This window comes from Sinocyclocheilus rhinocerous, unplaced genomic scaffold (genome assembly GCF_001515625.1).
Source record: "Sinocyclocheilus rhinocerous isolate Xijiao unplaced genomic scaffold, SAMN03320098_v1.1 scaffold1614, whole genome shotgun sequence".
Classification (NCBI taxonomy): Eukaryota; Metazoa; Chordata; class Actinopteri; order Cypriniformes; family Cyprinidae; genus Sinocyclocheilus; species Sinocyclocheilus rhinocerous.
Genome location: NW_015641054.1, coordinates 148,106 through 169,208, shown reverse-complemented (window position 1 = coordinate 169,208; position 21,103 = coordinate 148,106). Strand labels below are relative to the sequence as shown.

The window sequence follows — 21,103 nt, the reverse complement described above, 5'->3', positions numbered from 1 at the left end:
TTGATGTCTTCATGTAAACTGTCAGCAATGACTAACTTTAGCTCTATTTTCATTCCGTTCATTGTGTAAATGATCACGATACAGTTAATAAACTTAATAAGTGCCTGAGTTTGAGCAGAGCAGATTTCTGAGGATCTGATGTATGCTTTTATAGAAATACTCGCTGAACATTCATACTGCAGAACAGGAATGACCATTACAAACCTGCTGACGGCAGAGCTGCACGATTCTGGATAAATTGAGAATCTTTTTTTTTTTGTCTCAAATACAGATCACGATTCTCCCACGATTCTGAACTTAAAATAATATGTAATTTACTAGAGGCTGTGACAAAATATTAATTGCTGCAGTCTATTTCAAAGTGTTTAATTAATTTGCATGAATTATTAAAAATGTATATATATATATTTATATTTCATGAACACTTATTAATATTAAAATTATGCAAAATTGGTTTGAATGAATGATTCAATGACTCACTCATAAATACTTGTTTCATTACTGGATGAATCAGTGTTTTTGAACGAATCTCTTGAATGAATGATTCAATGACAAATCCATTTTTTTACGGTCACTTGTCGCCACCTAGTGGAGAAACAATGCAATTGACACAAATGTTATTTAAAGCGCCAGTTACTTTCAAAAGTTGATTTGCTCTATTTTGATCGCAACCATAGACATCAATGTTTATATCCGAGCTATAAACTTTCATCCCAGTATTTCTGTGATAATATGAGTGACTTTAAGACAGAAATAATAATTTGTGGTTAAAAAGACATGCATACTCTCTCTGTGTCAGCGGCAGCGCGAATGCAGATTTGAATGTTCCGGTATGACGTTTTCAAAGATTTATATTTTATGAAAGGTTGGAAAAATTACCCAAAATTAAGGGATTATATATTATAAAGGGTCAGAACAATGGCCAAAGTTAAAAGTTAAAGAAAATATATTTCTAAAGGGTTAGCAAAATGAACACAAGTTAAGGAATTATATATTATAAAAGGTCAGAAAAGTAAACAAAAATGAAGGAATTATACATTTAAAAATTTAATAAAATTATATTTTATAAAGGGTCGAAACAATGATCAACATTATTAAGTAATAATATTTTATAAAAGAGCAGCAAAATGAACAAAAATTAAGGAACTATATTTTATAAAGGGTCAGAATAATTATCAAAATTAAGGAAAACATTGTAGAAAACATCAGAAAAATGAACAAAAAATTAAGCAATTATATTTTATAAAAGAAAATTTAAAAAAATAATACTTTGGATAAAGAAAATCCTGTTTTCGGGAAAATTAATAAAACGCAATTTTAAAAATCTGCATAAATTAAAAGCAGCACAACAAGTACCACCATGATGAGAAATTGGAGGGGGTGAGCTTAATGTATGAAAATGTAAAAAAAAAAAAATAGCGTATGTGTGTGTGTGTGTCTGTGTTATGTGTGTGTGTGTGTGTGCGTGTGTGTGTGTCTGTGTTATGTGTGTGTGTCTGAGAGAGAGATGAGCACCGTTCCCGGTGTGTGTCGTGTCTCTCCTGCGAGCTCTGGGTTCAGGAGTGACCGTCAGCTTCACTCGGAGGGTCTTTCGTTTGCCGTTACACGAGTGATTGACAGAGGCGTCCACCACGTCATAGACAGTGTGCATCAAACTGGACATGTCCTAAAACACACACACACACAACATGAACATATTCTCATGCATTTCACTGAAGGGAATGAATGTCAGGTGTCTGTCTCTGAATGAAGCCTGTATAAATGTCAGTATTTACCTCCTTTGTGACTCTTCCGCTGTTGTCGAAGTCGTAGAGCGTGAAGACCCACTCCTGCCTGTTGTCATCAACCAGAGACACGTTACACTCCAGATCCTGACAGATCAAACACACACACACACGCAGTTACAAACCTGACCAGCAGGAGGACCTCAATGACTGCCAATGCCATATAAATCAACAGTCAGCATTTACTCATGTTGTTTATGTATTTATTTATTGTTTTATACTTTTCTTTTCTTTTCTTTTTTTTTTGGCCAACTAGGGTTATTATGGTTGAAACTAAAACTAAAAAAACTAAAAAAAAAATTTATTTAAATAAACCTGAAATGCAATTAAATATGAACATTAAATTAATGAAAATGAGAAATGTTGCCTTGCCAACTAAATTAATCAAGTTTAATTTTGTTACTAAAATTAGTAATAACTGGAAATAAAAAAAACACTAAAACTGAACAAACTAAAACTGAAATAAAGACAAATGTAATAGTAATATTTAAAAAATAAAAAATAAAAATGACAAAAGCAAAAAATAAAAGATCATTCAAAATATTGATAATAGTATATACTGTAAATAATACAAAAATAACTGCTGTAACCCACAGTAAAACACAGTAATACAATACAAATCAAAATAAAAATGTATCATTTCAAAAATTTCTTTCAAATTAAACTTAAATTGTAATATTTAAAAGGTGAATAAAAATTACAAAAGCACACAATAAAATTACTAAAAATTCAACTGAAAACTTAACAAAAAGCTAATTCAAAATATTAATAAAAATTATAATAGTATAAAATAATCGTAAAATAACACTGCAACCCACGGACAATCTAAAATTTAAAACACAGCAAGGCAATATTAAAAACAAAAATACAAATAAAAAAAATAATTCCTAACCATATTTTCTTTCAAATTAAACCTAAATTGTAATAAGAAAAAGTGAATAAAAATGAAAAAAGCACAAAACAAGATTACTAAAAATTAAACTAAATGAAAATGAAAACAGAAGAAAAGCTAATTGAAAGTATTAATAAAAACTATAATAGTATTATATATTAATAATACTAAAACAACACTGCAACAAACAACCTAATAATTAAAACACATTAATACACTCTTAAATGTATAAATAAAACTAAAAATATATTATTCCAAACCATTATATTTATTCATTTACTTATTTACTTATTTTGTGAAGCAGAAACAGATCCAGCATCCCCTTCACTGTACTGCATGTCAAGAAAATTAAACTAAATGAAAATGAAAACAGAAGAAAAGCTAATTGAAAGTATTAATAAAAACTATAATAGTATATAAATAATACTAAAACAACACTGCAACAAACAACCGAAAAATTAAAACACATTAATACACTCTTAAATATATAAATAAAACTTAAACTAAAAATATATTATTCCAAACCATTATATTTATTCATTTACTTCTTTATTTTGTGAAGCAGAAACAGATCCAGCATCCCCTTCACTGTACTGCATGTCAAGCAGAAGCTTCATCATTTGTTTTTGCACAGAATAAAAGTCAGACCGGTTTGGAAAAACATGAGGGTGAGTAAATGATGACAGAATGTTTATTTATGGTCAAATGACTCTTTTAATAAAGGAAAGATTGAATCTGTACAGGTATAGAGTTTCGTTGGAGAGGATGTATACGGGAGTTTTGCGTGGGATTATACAGGCGCTTTTCGTCTTCTTTTTAACCACAATTCTCAGTTTCAGCTTTTTGGCAGGAGATGCAGTTGACGGGTATCTGGTGACGAGGATGATAATTGTTGGAGTAACGTCTGGAGATGCTGCGAATGTGATTTCAGGCCTCTGGCAATGCGTTCGGATGACACTGATGTGTCTCATTCATTATGAGAGCAGAACACACACACACACACACACACAGCTCTGTTACTGCTATTTGAGCACAAAATCAACTGGAGAGCACATTCTCTGGTATTGGGTTAAAGGAAAAATGACAGACTATGTAGACCAGTGCTGAAACTAAAACACTACTAACATTTCTGTTATTTTTTTCCTCAGTATTTTTGTCTTGTTTGTCTTTTGTTTCCCTTTTAGAGATATTTTAATAGAGAGTAAATGTACTCTAAAATAGTGCTGTGAAGTCAAATCCCATTTAATGATTCAGTTTATTTGGATGATGAATCAGTTCAGTGAATCGGTTCAGTGAATCAGTTCAGTGAATCAGTTCATAAAATGATCAGAGCTGGGTAGATTACTAACAAATTGTAATCCGTTACTGATTCCAAGTTACATGACAAAAATTGTAGTTAGTAACGTAATCCATTACATTATACATTTTAGGTAATATAATCAGATTTATTATATATATTATATAATAATATATTATTATATTTTACTTAATTCATATTTTACATAAAAGGTTTTACTCTAAATTTCCTATAAAATTGAAGCCTTCTGTCTAAATAAGTTATGTTCCAAATTTGAAGTTGATATGAAAAAAATTGAGGTTCCTTTGAAAGTTTATTTAGGGCGTTATACCACAAACAGCCACCGGGTGCCATCCAAACGCCATTGAATTTTTTTTAATGCATTTTTCTGTCACAAATGTCTAAATTTCTCTGTCAATATTACTTCTATCACAAAATATGGAATCCTGAGACTCAGACCTTTCCAATGATATGTTTGTTGTCAAGATTCTAAAAAGTTTTGATTATAAAAGACCGTAATGCATTTTGTAATGACACTTGACAAATAAATACTGTATTTGTTGTGAACTTACATCTAGACTGATGCGCTTCTTCCCTTTGCAGGTTTCCTTCAGCGCGTCTCTCTCTCTATCTTCAGACGGCCGAAAACTCTCACATCCTTCAGCCTTTTCTGGAGGCAAAACCACTAAACAAACACACACACACACACACACACACACACACACACACACAGACACACACACAGTACTGTGAGTACACTACACTGAGTGCAGTAGGGTCCAAAAGTATAAAAAGTGTCTTGTTTAATGGTACAAGTGTCTAAACATTCTTTAATTAAGATACATTTACTCAAGAACCAAAATGATGAGGATAATAAGTGTTGTTTTCTGAAAACTTAATCTAAATGAAGTGTTTATGATTACAACAAGAACAAGTATCTGCCAAAGGGGTCAGAAAAATCTGATTAATTCAAAGGGAAAACAAATGGACTTTTCTGATTTTATTGGCAGATATCTGGTCTTGTTTCAAGCATAATATTTTAGTATCATTTATATACTACTGTAGTATTTATTCATGTTTTGAATGATCTTTTATTTTTATATTTTCGGTTTTCAGTATTTAATTAAATATAATATTTTTATATATTTACATATAAAACTAATATATTTATTTTTATATGTTCAGTTTTCAGTATATAATGTAATATAATATCATCAAATAAAGCAATTTAATTCCATTTCAGTGTTATTTTAGTATTTATATACTACTGTAGTATTTATTCATAATTTGAATTAGCTTTTATTTTTATATTTTCAGTTTAGTATATAATTTTATACTGTATTTTTATATCTAAAAATAATATATAACTCGAATTGGGTTTTATTTTATATTTCCAGTTTTTATTTTCATTTTAGTTTAAGGTTTAGGAATTTTGTTGTGTGCTTTTGTCATTCTTATTTGTTTCTTATATTTCTATTTAAATTTAGTTTTAGCAATTTTAGTACAATTTCTCACAAAACAAGCCGCCCTATGTCATTTTGCATCTTAAAATCAATGCATCTCGATTATAAGAATGTTTAGACTGGAAAACAGGACACAAATCCAGACGTTTTGTGTCTGTACTCACCCTGTAGAGGGCAGTGGTGGACCTGCATCTGTCCGTCCTTCAGCTCCTGGAGGAGAAACATGGGAAAAAACACAGAGGAGATGAAGAGAGGAGGTGTTAGTTCAATATATAGCCCAGAAACCACAGGAAAAGCAAACACCTCCATCTGAAGTATTTGCTCCTCAGGGACGCTGAAACGATGACGGCGTCACATACGATTAAATCTAACGAGAAACCCTTCCAACTTCAACCCAAAATAACACAGAAACAATTTTCTTGAGGAGACGAGAGCTGATGTTTCTCTGTTGTGATGATTTGAGACATTATCGTGTTCTCATACTGTACTGACAGGAACATTTTGGGGTTTTGTTGCTAAATGGGTTAAATCCAGACATAGACTGAGATCTGTCATAAACACCATCAGGAACAGACTAAATCAACCGCTGTACAGATCCCAACCTGCTCACAGTCGACAACTACCTCAAAAACAACCATCAGATCCACGGAAATCCACCAAAAACCAACCCGAAGCCACTGCAGAAATTAGAAATAGGCAATATTCGCAATGTAGAAGTAGTAGCAGATTTTAAGTCTCTTCTGCTCACCAAGGATGCATTTATTTGGTTAAAAAATAAAGCAAAAACATAAAAAAATTTGAAATATTATTACATTTAAAAAAAACAGTTTTCTATGTGAATATCTGTTAAACTGTAATTTATTTCTGTGATCAAAGCTGTATTTTCAGCATCATTAGTCCAGTTTTCAGTGTCACATGATCCTTGGAAATCATTATCATATGCTGAGAAACATTCCTGATTATTATCAATGTTGAAAACAGTTGCATTTTATTTTTCATGGTAACGGTGATGCATTTTATTTTTTAGGATTCACAGATGAATAGAAAGTTCAAAAGAACAGCGTTTAGGCTATTTGAGATCTTTTGTAACATTATAAATGTCTTTAATGGCACTTTTGATCAATTTAATGCATCCTTGATAAATAAAAGTATAAATTTCTTCTTATTAAACCCCCAAATTAACATTAGTGTATACATTTTTAAATTTGTAATTTATAAACATAAATCATTTTAAACATCTTTTAATTTGTAATTGAAAATACTTTTACTAGTATAAAAAATACTAATTTGTAATTTATGCACAAATCATTTTTAAATTTGTAATTTATAATTTACACACAAGCATTTTTTGTAATAATTTGTTGACATAAAATTAAGCAAGACTGAATATCACAATATCACATTGTGAATATAACAATGATTTGAACATGTTTCATGTGATTTTTATTCCACAATTTTAACATATGCTTCAACACAATCTGACAGTCAGGCAATCGACCAATGAGAAGCTCCGAGGGGCGGGTCCAGATGTGTTTTCTAGAATCCAATTAGCTGTATTGATATCAGACAGATCCGCCTCCCAGAATGCAACACTGCGATGATTTGCAGCAGCAGGGCGGCCATGTTTTCTTTAAAGTCACATGTCTGTGAACTCATTACCACCCAGCGCAACAGATGCATCCCAGATCTGACCGCCCTCTGCATTTTAAAGACTAAGACATGGTATTTTACCCATAATGCCGTCACCCACTGAGGCCCTATAAGCAGCAATGTGTGGGCCATATGCTTCATTAAGACAGAGCTGGCTCCAATCCACAGCTGAAGAAAAAACAGGCCCTGGTTTCTTTATTGTGTCAAACTCTCATCAGAGACTGGAAGTGCTCAAAGGGCATCTGGAGGCAAATCCACGTGTTCTGACGGCCTAGATCTGTGAAATAAGCATGTGGCGGCTTTAAAATGAGTCTGTGGCGTATCAGTGTGTTTGTTTCTGCTTCATGCGGAGCGGCTTCAGATGTTTCATATATGATTAACTAAAAGAGGCCAAACCAATTGACCAATTCAACTATCAGCTACAATTAGAGTTTTTTAAAGTTTTAGTAATTTCATGCATATGTATGTATATATGTGTGTGTATATACACTGCCGTTCAAAAGTTTGGGATCAGTAAAATTTTTTAAAGGGAGTCTCTTATGCTCATCAAGGCTGTGTTTATTTGATCAAGAATACAGAAAAAAACAGTAATATTGTGAAATATTATTGCAATTTCTAATATTGGTTTCCTATTTTAATATACTTTCAAATATAATTTATTTCTGTGACGCAGCGCTGAATTTACTTCAGCCATTACGCCAGTCTTTACTGTCACATGATCCTTCAGAAATCATTCTAATATGTTGCATTATTATCAATGTTGAAAACAGTTTTTGCTGCTTCATATTTTTATTGGAACCTGTGATACATTTTTCAGGATTCTTTGATGAATAAAAAGTTAAAAAAAGAACAGCAACAGCATTTATTCAAAAAAGATTTTCTAACAATACAAATCTTTACTGTCACTTTTTATCAATTTATCACATCTTTGCTGAATAAAAGTGTTAATTTCTTTCAAAAATAGAAAGAAAAAATGTACTGACCCCAAACGTTTGACCAGTAGTCTATAATGTTTCAAAAGATATCTATTTTAAATAAATGCTGTTTTTTAACTTTTTATTCATCAAAGAATCCTGAAAAATGTATCACAGTTTCCAAAAAAATATGAAGCAGCAACATGTGACACTGAAGACTGGAGTAATGATGCTGAAAATTCAGCTTTGATCAGATATTCACATAGAAACAGCAATTTTACATTGTAATAATATTTCACAATTTTACCTTATTTTTTTATGAAATAAATGCAGACTTGGTGAGCAGAAGAGACTTCTTTCAAAAACATTTTAAAAATCTCCCTGACTCCAATCTTTTGTGCAGTAGTGTATGCATGTGTTGCCAGTGTATTACAGACAGTAGCTGACGTTCATCTGGCTGAGTAGCGAGAGTCTGGCAGTAACATCCCTGCCGCTGGTCTCCGTCCAGACCGGACTCAGATCCAGCGGTCAGCTCTGCGCCAAAGCATCCACAGCATCTCACTAATGTTGTAATCTCTGCTTTGGTCTTGGCTTCTAGCTAACCGAAAATACACAGGAGACTCTCACTTCCAAGAATCGGTCAGATCCAGTGTTCATCGAACACACAGGAAAGAAAATTGGTGTAAATGTGTATAACAGCATGCTGCAACCATTTATGCTGCAATACGATAGAAACGATTCAACAACGATAAAAAACGAGAAGAAAACTATTGCAAAATTGCTCATTTGTAGCATTCAAGCATGCATACAAAATCGTAGCAAGGACAAGTTGAGCAATCAAAGACTATATTAAAAATAAGTTGTGAATGCGTCTCTTTGTGCCATTTGATTGTTTGGGGGCGTGTGCTGATCAACAACACGGTACCAGCGTGCCACAGATGGCCGAAGGGCTTTTACAGTCCAGCGCAGAGAGACTTTTCACCCTGAGGTCAGATGTGAGGCACAGCGTTTTCTTGGCAGGACATGAAGCGCTCCAGAGGCCTCAGAAACAACAGCTGTGGAGCGAGTCTGTTCGCTCATCTGCGTCAGAGGCCCGGCCAGACGTTTGAAGTTCCCCAGGCCTGTAAATCACAGAACATCTCCTGGACTCGTCCAAAGCTCCCTTCTGCTGATCTCAGCCACGGCCCACTGGAATACCGATGACCCGATCAACTATTTCAGCTCGTTCATTATCGCTCTTATCTGCTTCCTCTGTAAGTGTAACATGCTGATGTTTATCTGCTGGAGAAAATTAGACTCATTCCATCAAACCCACTGCAGAACGAGCTACAGGCCAAAAGCTTCTGGTGTTCAGATTCATGAGCAATTCACTGAGAATTACTTGTCGTTAGTTATGAGATAAAAACTTAAAATTATGACAAAAAGCTGAGATTATTAAAATACTACGTCAAAATTATGTCAGAATTAAAAGGTTGATATTATGACATAAACTGAACTTACTAAGACACTAAGTGATAACTATGAGATACAAAAACTGAACTTACAAAGATACAAAGTGATAAATGAGATAGTCAAAAATACGTCAATTATGAGAAAAAAGTTGAAATTATTTTAAAAGTCATAAATTATGAGATACTAAGTCATAAATTATGAGATAAAAGGTAGAAATTATGACATAAAATGCCAAACATACTAAGACACTGATAACTATGAGATAAAAAGTCAAAATTATGTCAAAAATGAGATTTAAAAAATAATGATTAAAAAAGTCATAAATATGACAGGTCATAATTATGAGATAAAAAGTAGAAATTATGACATAAAATGTACTAAGACACTAACTGATAACTATGAGATACAAAGTCAAACTTATGGCATACTAAATCATAATTATGAGATAAAAAGGTCAAAGTTATGTTATATGATGATTATGAGATAGAAAGTTGAAACTATAATATGACAGGTCAAAATTATGAGATACTAAATCATAATTATGAGGTAAAAATCAAAATTATGACAAAAAGCTGAGATTAAGATACTAAGTCGCAACTGTGATATACAACTAAAAATTATGTTAGAATTATAAGATAAAAAGTTGAAATTATCATATAAAATGTCATAAATATGACAGGTCTAAATTATGATCCAAAGATATGAGATAAAAAGTTAAAAGGTAACAACTACAAGGTACTCAACTACTAATGAGGGCTGTGAGAGTGTGGAGTTGAGATATTGTGGCACTTTAATTTAATATAAAATGTCATAAATATGATAGGTCAAAATTATGAGATACTAAATCATAATTATGAGATTATGAGATAAAATCATGATATAAAACCTGAACTTACCAAGACACTAACAACTATGAGATATAAAGACAAATTTATGACAAACTAAATAATAATGAGTTAAAAAGTCAAAATTATGATATAAAAAGCTGAGATTACTAAGATACCAAGTCATAACTATGAGATCCAAAGACATGAGATAAAAAGTTGAACGGTAACAACTACAAGATACTAAGACATAATTATGAGATAATTATGACATCAATATTATGACAAACACTCAAACTTAATAAGACACTAAGTGATAACTATGAGATACAAAGTCATCATTATGACATACTAAATCATATTTATAACTGTTTACTAAAGGAATTGTAAAAATGAGACAAAGGTACAAATGTACTCAAAAAGTACATTTTGTGCTGATCCCAATTTGCATGCCGCAATTGTTTGTCAAAATGTCACAATAGTTAGTCAAAAACTACCTGATTTCCAGCTAATGTTTGTTTAACTGTATACTGTATTCCAGACCAGATTTCAGTGTGCTTTGAAATTATATGGAAGAGAAAATCAAGTGAATCCAGTGTGGTTTATGTTCACTTGATTATAATTTTCACATATTTTTCTAAATATATTTGGCTGTTATTGAGCTACTAAACAACTAACCAACTTAAAGCCCTACTGTACAAGGTCGTCTCTCTTAATCCTGAAACATCCAGAGGGCCTCTCTGAAACCTCTACCAGATGTTGGGGCGTCTTTATGAGCAGCCCCTCCTCATCCTGGGACCGCAAATGTGCCTCACACTTGAACCTCAGCAGCACCTCTCAAACAGCTTTTACGGGCCGCTCTTAAATGGAGCTGAAGAACACTTTCCTAGAGCTTTAGTGTAGTTTGTACATAATATTTAAAGGTTAGTATGAACACAAGACACAGAGTTCAGTGAGATGGTGTGGTTCAAATTGAGTAAATCCATCTTAGTTATTCTAGAATGTCAAACAACTACACTGATCTGGTCGTTCTGAGTTTTTTTTTTTTTTCTTACACTGATGGTGGATATTTGCAGTCATGAAGAGTTGTATATTAAAGTACGTAAGGCCAAAATAAACACGTTACTGGGTGTAATTACTGAAAATCACAATGGCTTCTTCTCTATGCATGGAAACCAATTCTCGCCACATAAGAAAAGAGTCATGCTTTGGTAGATTACATAAAATGTTATAATTATGGGATAAAAAAGTAAGTCAGTTATGAAGAAAAAGTCATAATTATGTCATTAAAAGTTGGAAAAATGATACTAAGTCATAATTATGACACAAAGTCAAAATTATGAGATAAGTCATAATTGTGACATAAAAAGTCAAAATTATAAGAAAAGTCATAATAATCTCATATGCATGTCATAATTTTGACTTCTCATTTTTATGATTTAAAAAATTGTATCCCATAATTATGACTTTGTATGTCATAATATATGACATGCATCTATGAAAAGTCATAATTATGAGATAAAATAAAAAAAACAAATATGAAATACAAAGTCGACATTATGACATACCAAGTCATAATTATGGGATAAAAAATTAACGTATAATATAAAAAGTGATAAATATGAGAAGCCAAAATTATGACATACTAAGTCATAATTAAAAGTAAAAAAAAAGAAAAGTCAAAATAATTGGGAAAAAGTAATAGCTGTCATTAAAAGTTGAAGAAACTAAATACTAAGTCATAATTATGATAGTCAAAATTATGAAACACTAAGTCATAATTATGACAAAAGTAAAAAATTATAAGTCATTATCTCCTAATTATGACTTAGTATGTCTTAAATTTGACCAGATATTTATGACTTTTTCTATCTTAATTTAAACTTTTTGAAAACTTGAAATTATGATAATAAAAGTCATAAATACGAGATGTCCAAAAGTAGGACATTAGTCATAATTATGAGGTAAAAAGTCAATTATGATAAAAAAGTCAAAATTATGAAAAAAGACAGTTATGACATTAAAAGTTGAAAAAATTAATTAAGTCATAATGAGATTGCAAGTCATATGAATGATATTTTTGACAAAAAGTCACATACAAAGTGAACATACATCATATACAAAGTGAAAATTATGACATAAAAAGTCAAAATTATGAGATAAAAGTTTTTAAAAATATATCAATATCATGGCATATTTTTGTAAACTTTTATCTCACAATTTTGATTATTAGGTCTTAATTATGATTTACCAAAGCATTTTTTTTTTACCAAAGCACATTTTACCTACATAATCTGATGTATTTCTTTAAGTGAAATTGGATATTCAAAAGGAAAATATATATATGGTGGAACCATTGAGAGATTTGAACATTGCCAGCAGTCTTTACATGACAGCTGTGAACCACAATTTTACTTTGATGAACAAATGCATCTTTAAACATAATGGAGGCTTTAAACATGCAACAGTAGCAGGCAACCTTTTCACTATGTTACATGTAAGATGTGTTTTGTTTCACATACTGTGCAGTATCCAGTCCACTAGTACTCCATTCTTAATTTTGGCCAATAAAAATGCATGCTACACCTAAACAACATCTAAAAGCACTAATGAGGGCTGTGAGAGTGTGGAGTTGAGAAATTGAGGCACTTTAATTTATTATAAAATGTCATAAATATGACAGGTCAAAATTATGAGATACTAAGTCATAATTATGAGATTATGAGATAAAATCATGACATAAAACCAAGACACTAACAACTATGAGATACAAAGACAAATTTATGACAAACTAAATAATAATGAAGTAAAAAGTCAAAATTATGACAAAAAACTGAGATTAAGATACTAAGTCATAATAACTATGAGATCCTAAGATATGAGACATTATGAGATAAAATCATGATATAAAACCTGAACTCACCAAGACACTAACAACTATGAGTTACAAAGGCAAATTTATGACAAACTAAATAATAATGAAGTAAAATTATGACAAAAAGATGAGATTACTAAATTACTAAGTTATAACTATGAGATCCAAAGATATGAGATAAAAAGTTGAAAGGTAACAACTACAAGGTACTCAACTACTAATGAGGGCTGTGCGAGTGTGGAGTTGAGATATTGTGGCACTTTAATTTAATGATGTATGTCATAAATATGATAGGTCAAAATTATGAGATACTAAATCATAATTATGAGATTATGAGATAAAATCATGATATAAAACCTGAACTCACCAAGACACTAACAACTATGAGATACAAAGACAAATTTATGACAAACTAAATAATAATGAGGTAAAAAGTCAAAATTATGACAAAAAGCTGGGATTACTAAAATACTAAGTCATAACTATGAGATCCAAAGATATGAGATAAAAAGTTGAAAGGTAACAACTACAAGGTACTCAACTACTAATGAGTGCTGTGAGAGTGTGGAGTTGAGAAATTGTGGCACCTTAATCATAAAATCCAACCGCTGATTCCAGCGCAGATTAAAAGCCCTTTAAGAGCTTGACCCATGTCCGCTCTGGAGAGCGTCTCACACACGAGTGTTATCTCTCCAGACCGCTCATCTCTTCAGCACACACTGCGCACGCTTCTCCCGGCTGGGCTGGCAGACCGCAGGAACGGGCTCGCATCCAACATGTGAAGTTTCTCACGGCCGTGACATCGGCCAGGGGTCACCGGCAGGTCAACCGCGACCCCGCTCCTAAAAATACCGCCCTGCTCCACCGCAGGAAGTGAAGGCGTCTGGAGACGGGACACATCGAATGGAGCGGAGCCAACGGAGCGCTGGTGTTAACAGCACACGGACGGATCAGCGCCGCAGGATATAAACAGAGCACGAGGAAGGGACTGTGTGTGGATGTGTATATACACCTCATTGTTGCCGTGGCTTCCTGATATTATAAAGGTGAAGGTTCATCTTGTCCATCACCTGTTTATGCAGATCAGTGGTGGGAAGTTACTGTGAATCTCTAGCTGAAAAAACAACAAACTAGGCTACAATATTTTGAATATATACCCTAGTGAAAAATAAACACACTTAAATGTATTTGAAATATACAAGTATACTACAAATACATTTTCATATTTATGTACTTAATAAAATGCCCTGCAATTGTACTTTTAGTACACTAAACTGGTATACTTAAAAGTCTGCTAAAACTAATTTTGTACTTAATGCACATTAATTGTGAGGAAGTAGTGCTGAAGTCCAACTAAAGATATACTGAAGTATATTTGATTGTGTTAAAGTGGAACTATTGCAAGTACACTTTAAATAGTTTGCATTTAAAGACCGATATTATTCAAAGATCATACAATTCTCATCAAAAGTGACATTAAAACACATTTTAGACTTAAATATTAAGAAATGTGCATTGTGCACAAGTACTATGCCAAATAAAGTTTCATTATAATTTTTATATCAGTAAGTCTCGAGTTATCTGTCAGTAATCATGTTAATAGATTTGAACTATACTTAGTATGAAATAAATGTATTTTTAATTATATTACTTTTTTACTAGGGTATAACCATCAAATAATGGAATTTCTTTTCTGCATTTAAGTGTCACAAAATGCATGTGACGGCATTACACGGCATCATTTATATGAGTCTAAAACATAGTGAACAGCAAAATTTAACAAAATAATTCAATGCAGAAAATGTATGCCTCGAAGAGATTCAAATGAATCGGTGAATCTTTAAGCCAGTTCATTGAAATGAACCATCTATATAAACCGATTCACTAAAAAAAAAATAATAATAAATAATAAGGTGAAGATTCATCAGTGGCGGGAAGCTGCTCTGAGACTCAAGCTACAAATTAAACTGCAGTTTACGATAATAAACTAATATTTTAAATATATAACCATCAAATAATGGAATTTCTTTTTGCAATCAAAGCTGCATTCAAGTGTCACAAAATGCATGTGATAGCATTACACAGCATTATTTAAATGAGCCTAAAACATGGTGAACAGCAAAATGTAACAAAATATTTAACAAAATAATACAGAAAATGTATGCCTCGCAGAGATTCAAATTAATCAGTGAATCTTTTTTAAGCCAGTCCACTGAAATGAACCATCCATATAAACAGATTCACAAAAAATTACATTTAAAAATAAAGTTAAAAATAAAAAATAATGAATAAAATAAATATAATAAATAATGAATAAATAAAATAAATAAATAAAGTGAAATATAATACAATATCAATAAAATAAAATAAAAATAACATAATACATCAAATGAAATAAAAAAATAATAAAACAAAACATGAATAAAATAAACATAAAATATTATCACAAATTATAATAAATACAATGTATAAAATACTCTTAAAAAAATAAATAAAATAAAATAAAATCTAGATATATTCTCTGAAAACAAGTTTTATCTTACACATTTCTGCTTGTCAGGTAAATGTCTAAAGAATATATTATATTTTAACTGGACCTAAGACAAAAACACGGATAATGACTCCATGCACAACTAAAACGTTTGTGCTGGTCTGCAGTGAAGGATTCGCGCCAGAACATTTCGGCCTAAAGAGCGGTTTCTGTGGCGTCTGCAGCTGAAATTCAGCTCATCCACGGCAAAAGACACACAGAGATCAAAGGTCTCCTGCTTCCCTGTTCCCCACAACACATATTTACTATAGATATTTACTATAAAACGCAAGACCGTGACAAAATTGAGACTAAATCCAAACGCAGGTAATTATGAGTGACTAAACTAGAACAAACTCAACTTGCTGTGGAAGAAAAGCAGCGAACGATTTCAATAGAATTTGACATTAAAACATTACTCAGCTAATGACGTGACACTTTAATAAGCACTGAAAATATATTATATACACAAGATACTTCATATTTAACTATTTTTATCTATATGTTTTCACTATTTATATTTATGAAAAATAATAAACAAATGTAATATGTACATCCTACAACTTGGATGATTTGTTTGACTGAGCTCATCAATAAAATTCTGAAAATTTGTAAAAAAAAATAAAAAATTTATACACACACACACACGTTTATTAATTTACATATATACATATATATTTACATTTAATTAGTTATATATTATATTATATAATGTTAATATATACTATATATTATTATGACATTATTTTATTAAATTAAATTATATTGTTATATATTATTAAATATATTATTAAAGAAATAATCATATTATTTCTATATCTATACTTTTTTTAACTGTTGAATGATTTATGCGATTATATTTTTTTATATGATGATTCTGAAAATAAAATGCAAAATATGCAAACTACACAACTGCACACTTCACCTGAAGGCATTATCAGACACCACTGGCTAGAGCTGGCACAAAAACAATGAGCTCCAGTGATATGAAGTGACGTTTGAGGAGAAACAGGGAAACTGAGCTCTTCCCAAGCATGTAAAGCGGAGGAATGAGAACGGGGTGAAGAGTTCAGATGTGCTGATACAGTGATACAGATACGATCAGACCCACATCAACATACAGGAGAGGTGCTGCGCTACAAGAGCTGGAGAAACCGTCTAATGCATCCTGAAAAACTCCTCCACGTGTCTGCAAACTGAACAAGGTCAAGTTTACTGCACATCTCGGTTTTACAAGCGCCTCTGAAACAAAAAAGCCCGTTTTCCTCTAATGCAGCGTTTCTTAAAGTGTGGGGCGCGACAAACAGGAGGAAATCTGGTCATTTTTGTGCCCATCTCTATTAATTCCTTTATTTATTGACCATACAATCAAAACAAAACAACGACACGTTTAAATGTAAGCCTTCCCTTACCAAAAAGTAGTATACTTCAAGTTGATTTTATCAAGTATACTTAAGTAAAGTTCAAGTATATTCTTAAGTATGCTTTATGTAGTAAGTATACAAATATCAGTGTACTAGTAGTATACTTGTAAGTGTACTATTTCAATACTCCTTGGGACAACATTGGCCCACTTTCTAGTACATAAAAGTATACTTTTAAGTATACTTTAAGTATAACAGTAGTAAACTTTTAGTACACAACTAGTTTACATCTATGTTTTTAGTTTGTACTGCAACTATACTAAAAGTGAACTTATAGGTATACTGATAGTTTACTAATTAAATACTTGTAGCAGTTTTAGTACACTTAATGAAGTATAGTCTCAGTAAACTACTAGTTAAGTAGTTTTATTCTGCAAGTATACTTTACATCTTACTTTAAGTATACAAAAGTGAACTTATGGGTATACTGATAGTTTACTAATTAAATACTTGTAGTAGCGTTTTTAGTACACTTTGAAGTATAGTCTCAGTAAACTACTAGTTTAGTAGTTTTATACTGCAAGTATACTCGTAAGTTTTCTTTAAGTGAATTTTACATCTTACTTTAAGTATACTACTATGTCCCTATTTAGGTATTAATTTGTATATATTTTGTTATGTGAATATCTGAACATACAAAACATCAAAAGAAAGAAAAGGGTATCTGCTTGTAAACAAAAACTTTTTATTCTAGCGTCATGCGTTCTTTTTTGTAAACACTTGAATGTGGGTAAGTTTCATTAAAAAAAATAAAGAAAGAAATAAACAACATTTTGAACAAAAAGCTGAAAAAAAAAAAAAAGACTATGAATTGGATTCATAATGATAATCAAAACGTAGATGGAGTCGATCAACACCCCAAAGCTCTTCATGGGTCGACATTTTATTCCATAACGTTGCACAGTTTTGATGCTGTTTTATGTCTGATGATCGTGTTATAATACATGTGGAAGCATCTGTTGTTTCGGTTTCTTCTTCGCTTGTGTTTTGGAAATTCTGTACAGAAGATGAGTACTAGCGCCCCCTACTGGATAACAATGAAAACATGGGTCCCCGGAGCACAAGTACAGCTCAAATATATTTAGGCTTTTTCTAAGTATAAGTTTAAATGTCATTTTAAGTTTATTTCTGAGAAGTACATAAAGCACATTTCTGAGAAGTACATAAAAAGTAAAAAAATGTTCAACAACAATTTTTAGTTTAAAAGAAGTATACTAATAGCACACTTGAATAAACTTCTTTTTCGTAAGGGTTCATTAAAACAACATCAGATCGCGAAGAAAACGTCACACGGAACCATAGTAGTCTACGAGAATGATTTAACGTAAACAAAAACTTTAATGTGGAGAGGTGGTAGGCGGTAGTTAGCAATGGATAAGTTTGTAATAGTGAATAATATTATTAATTTTTTGTCAATTTTGTTTGTTCTTTTTGCATGCAGTTTGCAAAGTGACCAAATGAAGCAAAGCACAACTAGTCCACACTTTAATTTTTTCCGTTTCTGAATTTGATGTTATCAGTGGCAAAATGCAAATTGCATTATTATTATTAACTTTTGAACAAAGTCTTATTTCATGCAAAGTGATAATATAATTGCACTTTTATTTTCTCCATTTGAAAGTTCTTAATGCTGTTATGTTTGTAAAATGTGATGTTAATAAAATAAATTTGAATACATTTTAACAGTTAAACTTAAAGCCTAGTTTATTACCATTTTATTGGGACGATTGGGGATAGAGTTTGAGAAACACCGCTCTAATGCCTCAAAACCAGCCCAACATCAGAGATCAAGTGTAGCGTGTACAAAACGCTCGCCACGTTTCTCCAGAGCGGCCCGAGTATTAATATCCGTCTGAATCACTAATGCAGGGCAGGTCTGATGTTTATTTAAGAGGAACCTGCAGGTCAACGGCGCGTCAAACAGCAGAGAGACGTTTGAAGTCACGCTGGAGGAAGCAGCCGAGAGAAAAGAGTTCGAAACAGAGGCGTCTTTCAGGCGTTCAAACCCTCATCCAGTCCTCGTCTCATGATGAGATCCTGGCCTTTCTTCACAAAAGAGCCATAATAACCAACTCCAGTCTCTAACTTACTCATTTCACAAAGTACTTAGCTGCACTACAAGCTACTAATATATAAGTATATACTATATAGTATATAAGTATATGCTTACACATTTATTGCATGCATATATATATATATATATAATATTTATATAATATATTTATAAATAATATTTAAATAAATTTACATATATACACAATAATAAAAATATGTATTATATAATAGTAATTATTATTATATTATATATTTATTTATACATTAACATATATTTATGCTCATTGAATTACATAATATTTATATAAATATGCATTATATATATATATATATACATACATACATTCTATTTATTCTGTAGTCCTATATCAATAAACAAAAAAATGCAGCACATTCATCTGAACAGCGATTCAAAGGAATCAGTGAATCTGTTGATCCTTAATTTTAACCCTATGTTTAGTAAATTTTAAATACCAGTCAAACGAACAAACACCAAACACACTGACTGACTGAAATCAATCTCATTTCCCAAAGTTAGCAGTGTCACTTTATTTTTGAATTCCCCCACAACACCAACAGCCATGCATTATTTATTGTGTCTGTGCTTCATAAACAGTCAAATCACATTTTGTTGGTGCCTATTCTGACTTTATATCTCCCAATTCTGACTTTATATATCATAATTCTGACTTTATATCTCTCGATTCTGAGTTTATCTTGCAATTCTGACTTTATATCTCATAACTCAGACTTTATATCTCATAACTCTGACGTTATATCTCATACTTCTGACTTTATATCTCTCAATTCTGAGTTTATCTTGCAATTTGAGTTTATATCTCATAACTCGGACTTTATATCTCATAATTCTGACCTTATACCTCCCAATTCTATACATACATACATTCTATTTATTCTGTAGTCCTATATCAATAAACAAAAAAATGCAGCACATTCATCTGAACAGCGATTCAAAGGAATCAGTGAATCTGTTGATCCTTAATTTTAACCCTATGTTTAGTAAATTTTAAATACCAGTCAAACGAACAAACACCAAACACACTGACTGACTGAAATCAATCTCATTTCCCAAAGTTAGCAGTGTCACTTTATTTTTGAATCCCCCCACAACACCAACAGCCATGCATTATTTATTGTGTCTGTGCTTCATAAACAGTCAAATCACATTTTGTTGGTGCCTAAATTTCAAAGACCAACCTGAGTGCTTCTCTTCAAACGAGGGACGGCATCAACCCCAAAATGCCTCATGAAAGATAATGATTTAAACATTTGATTCTTACGGCGGAGCCACATCTGGAAGTGGCTTTTGATGGAGCGGCGCGTCCAACTAACAAAGGCCCATTCGCAGCTATTCCCAATCCGAGAGGAATTCTGCTCCGACTGCAGCCCCAACCCTGCGCTTTGAAGCCGCCAGTGTGTTTCGACAGCTAACCACTTTCAGATGTGGCCATGTAGTTTCATGGCTTGAATAATAGCGATACCTACACATGTGCGAGCTAGAGGTCCAGAACGGGGAGAAAATCTGCTTCCATTCACTCCTGCTCTTCTTATGTCACAGCACTGTTTCTGAATGACACAAAAGGGTGCACTTTCTGAATGCAACAATAACTGTGCTTCCATCCACTTATTTTTATTTGAACTTTGAGATTTTGCATAAACAAAATGCTGGATGGAGATGCAAAGATGTGCATAAAAACCTCATGCTTAATTGAGTCGGATATATTTTTTTTATCTGATAACCGCAAAACTACAATGTAGACATATTTACCTAATAAATTCCTTGATGCACACGAAAAAAGTCATGTGACTTTGCCTCAACAGATCAGGTTTTATTTATTTATATATAAATAAATAAATATATATAAATAATACATACATTTATATATAAATAAACCATACACACACACACACATATATATATA

At 31.8% G+C, this 21,103-nt stretch overlaps 1 protein-coding gene across 1 annotated transcript in view; it reads right to left on the bottom strand.

Moving 5' to 3' along the window:
* Window positions 1-571: 571 nt before the first annotated feature.
* LOC107754446 (protein naked cuticle homolog 2-like) overlaps window positions 572-21,103 on the bottom strand; it is a 36,459-nt gene continuing 15,927 nt past the window's right edge. Inside the window, exons 4-8 of the mRNA XM_016570885.1 lie at window positions 5,601-5,646; window positions 4,546-4,658; window positions 1,776-1,871; window positions 1,516-1,666; window positions 572-585 (exon numbers count right to left, since the gene is read on the bottom strand). Coding sequence (XP_016426371.1) covers window positions 572-585; window positions 1,516-1,666; window positions 1,776-1,871; window positions 4,546-4,658; window positions 5,601-5,646 — 420 coding nt within the window. The remainder of the gene's footprint in view (window positions 586-1,515; window positions 1,667-1,775; window positions 1,872-4,545; window positions 4,659-5,600; window positions 5,647-21,103) is intronic.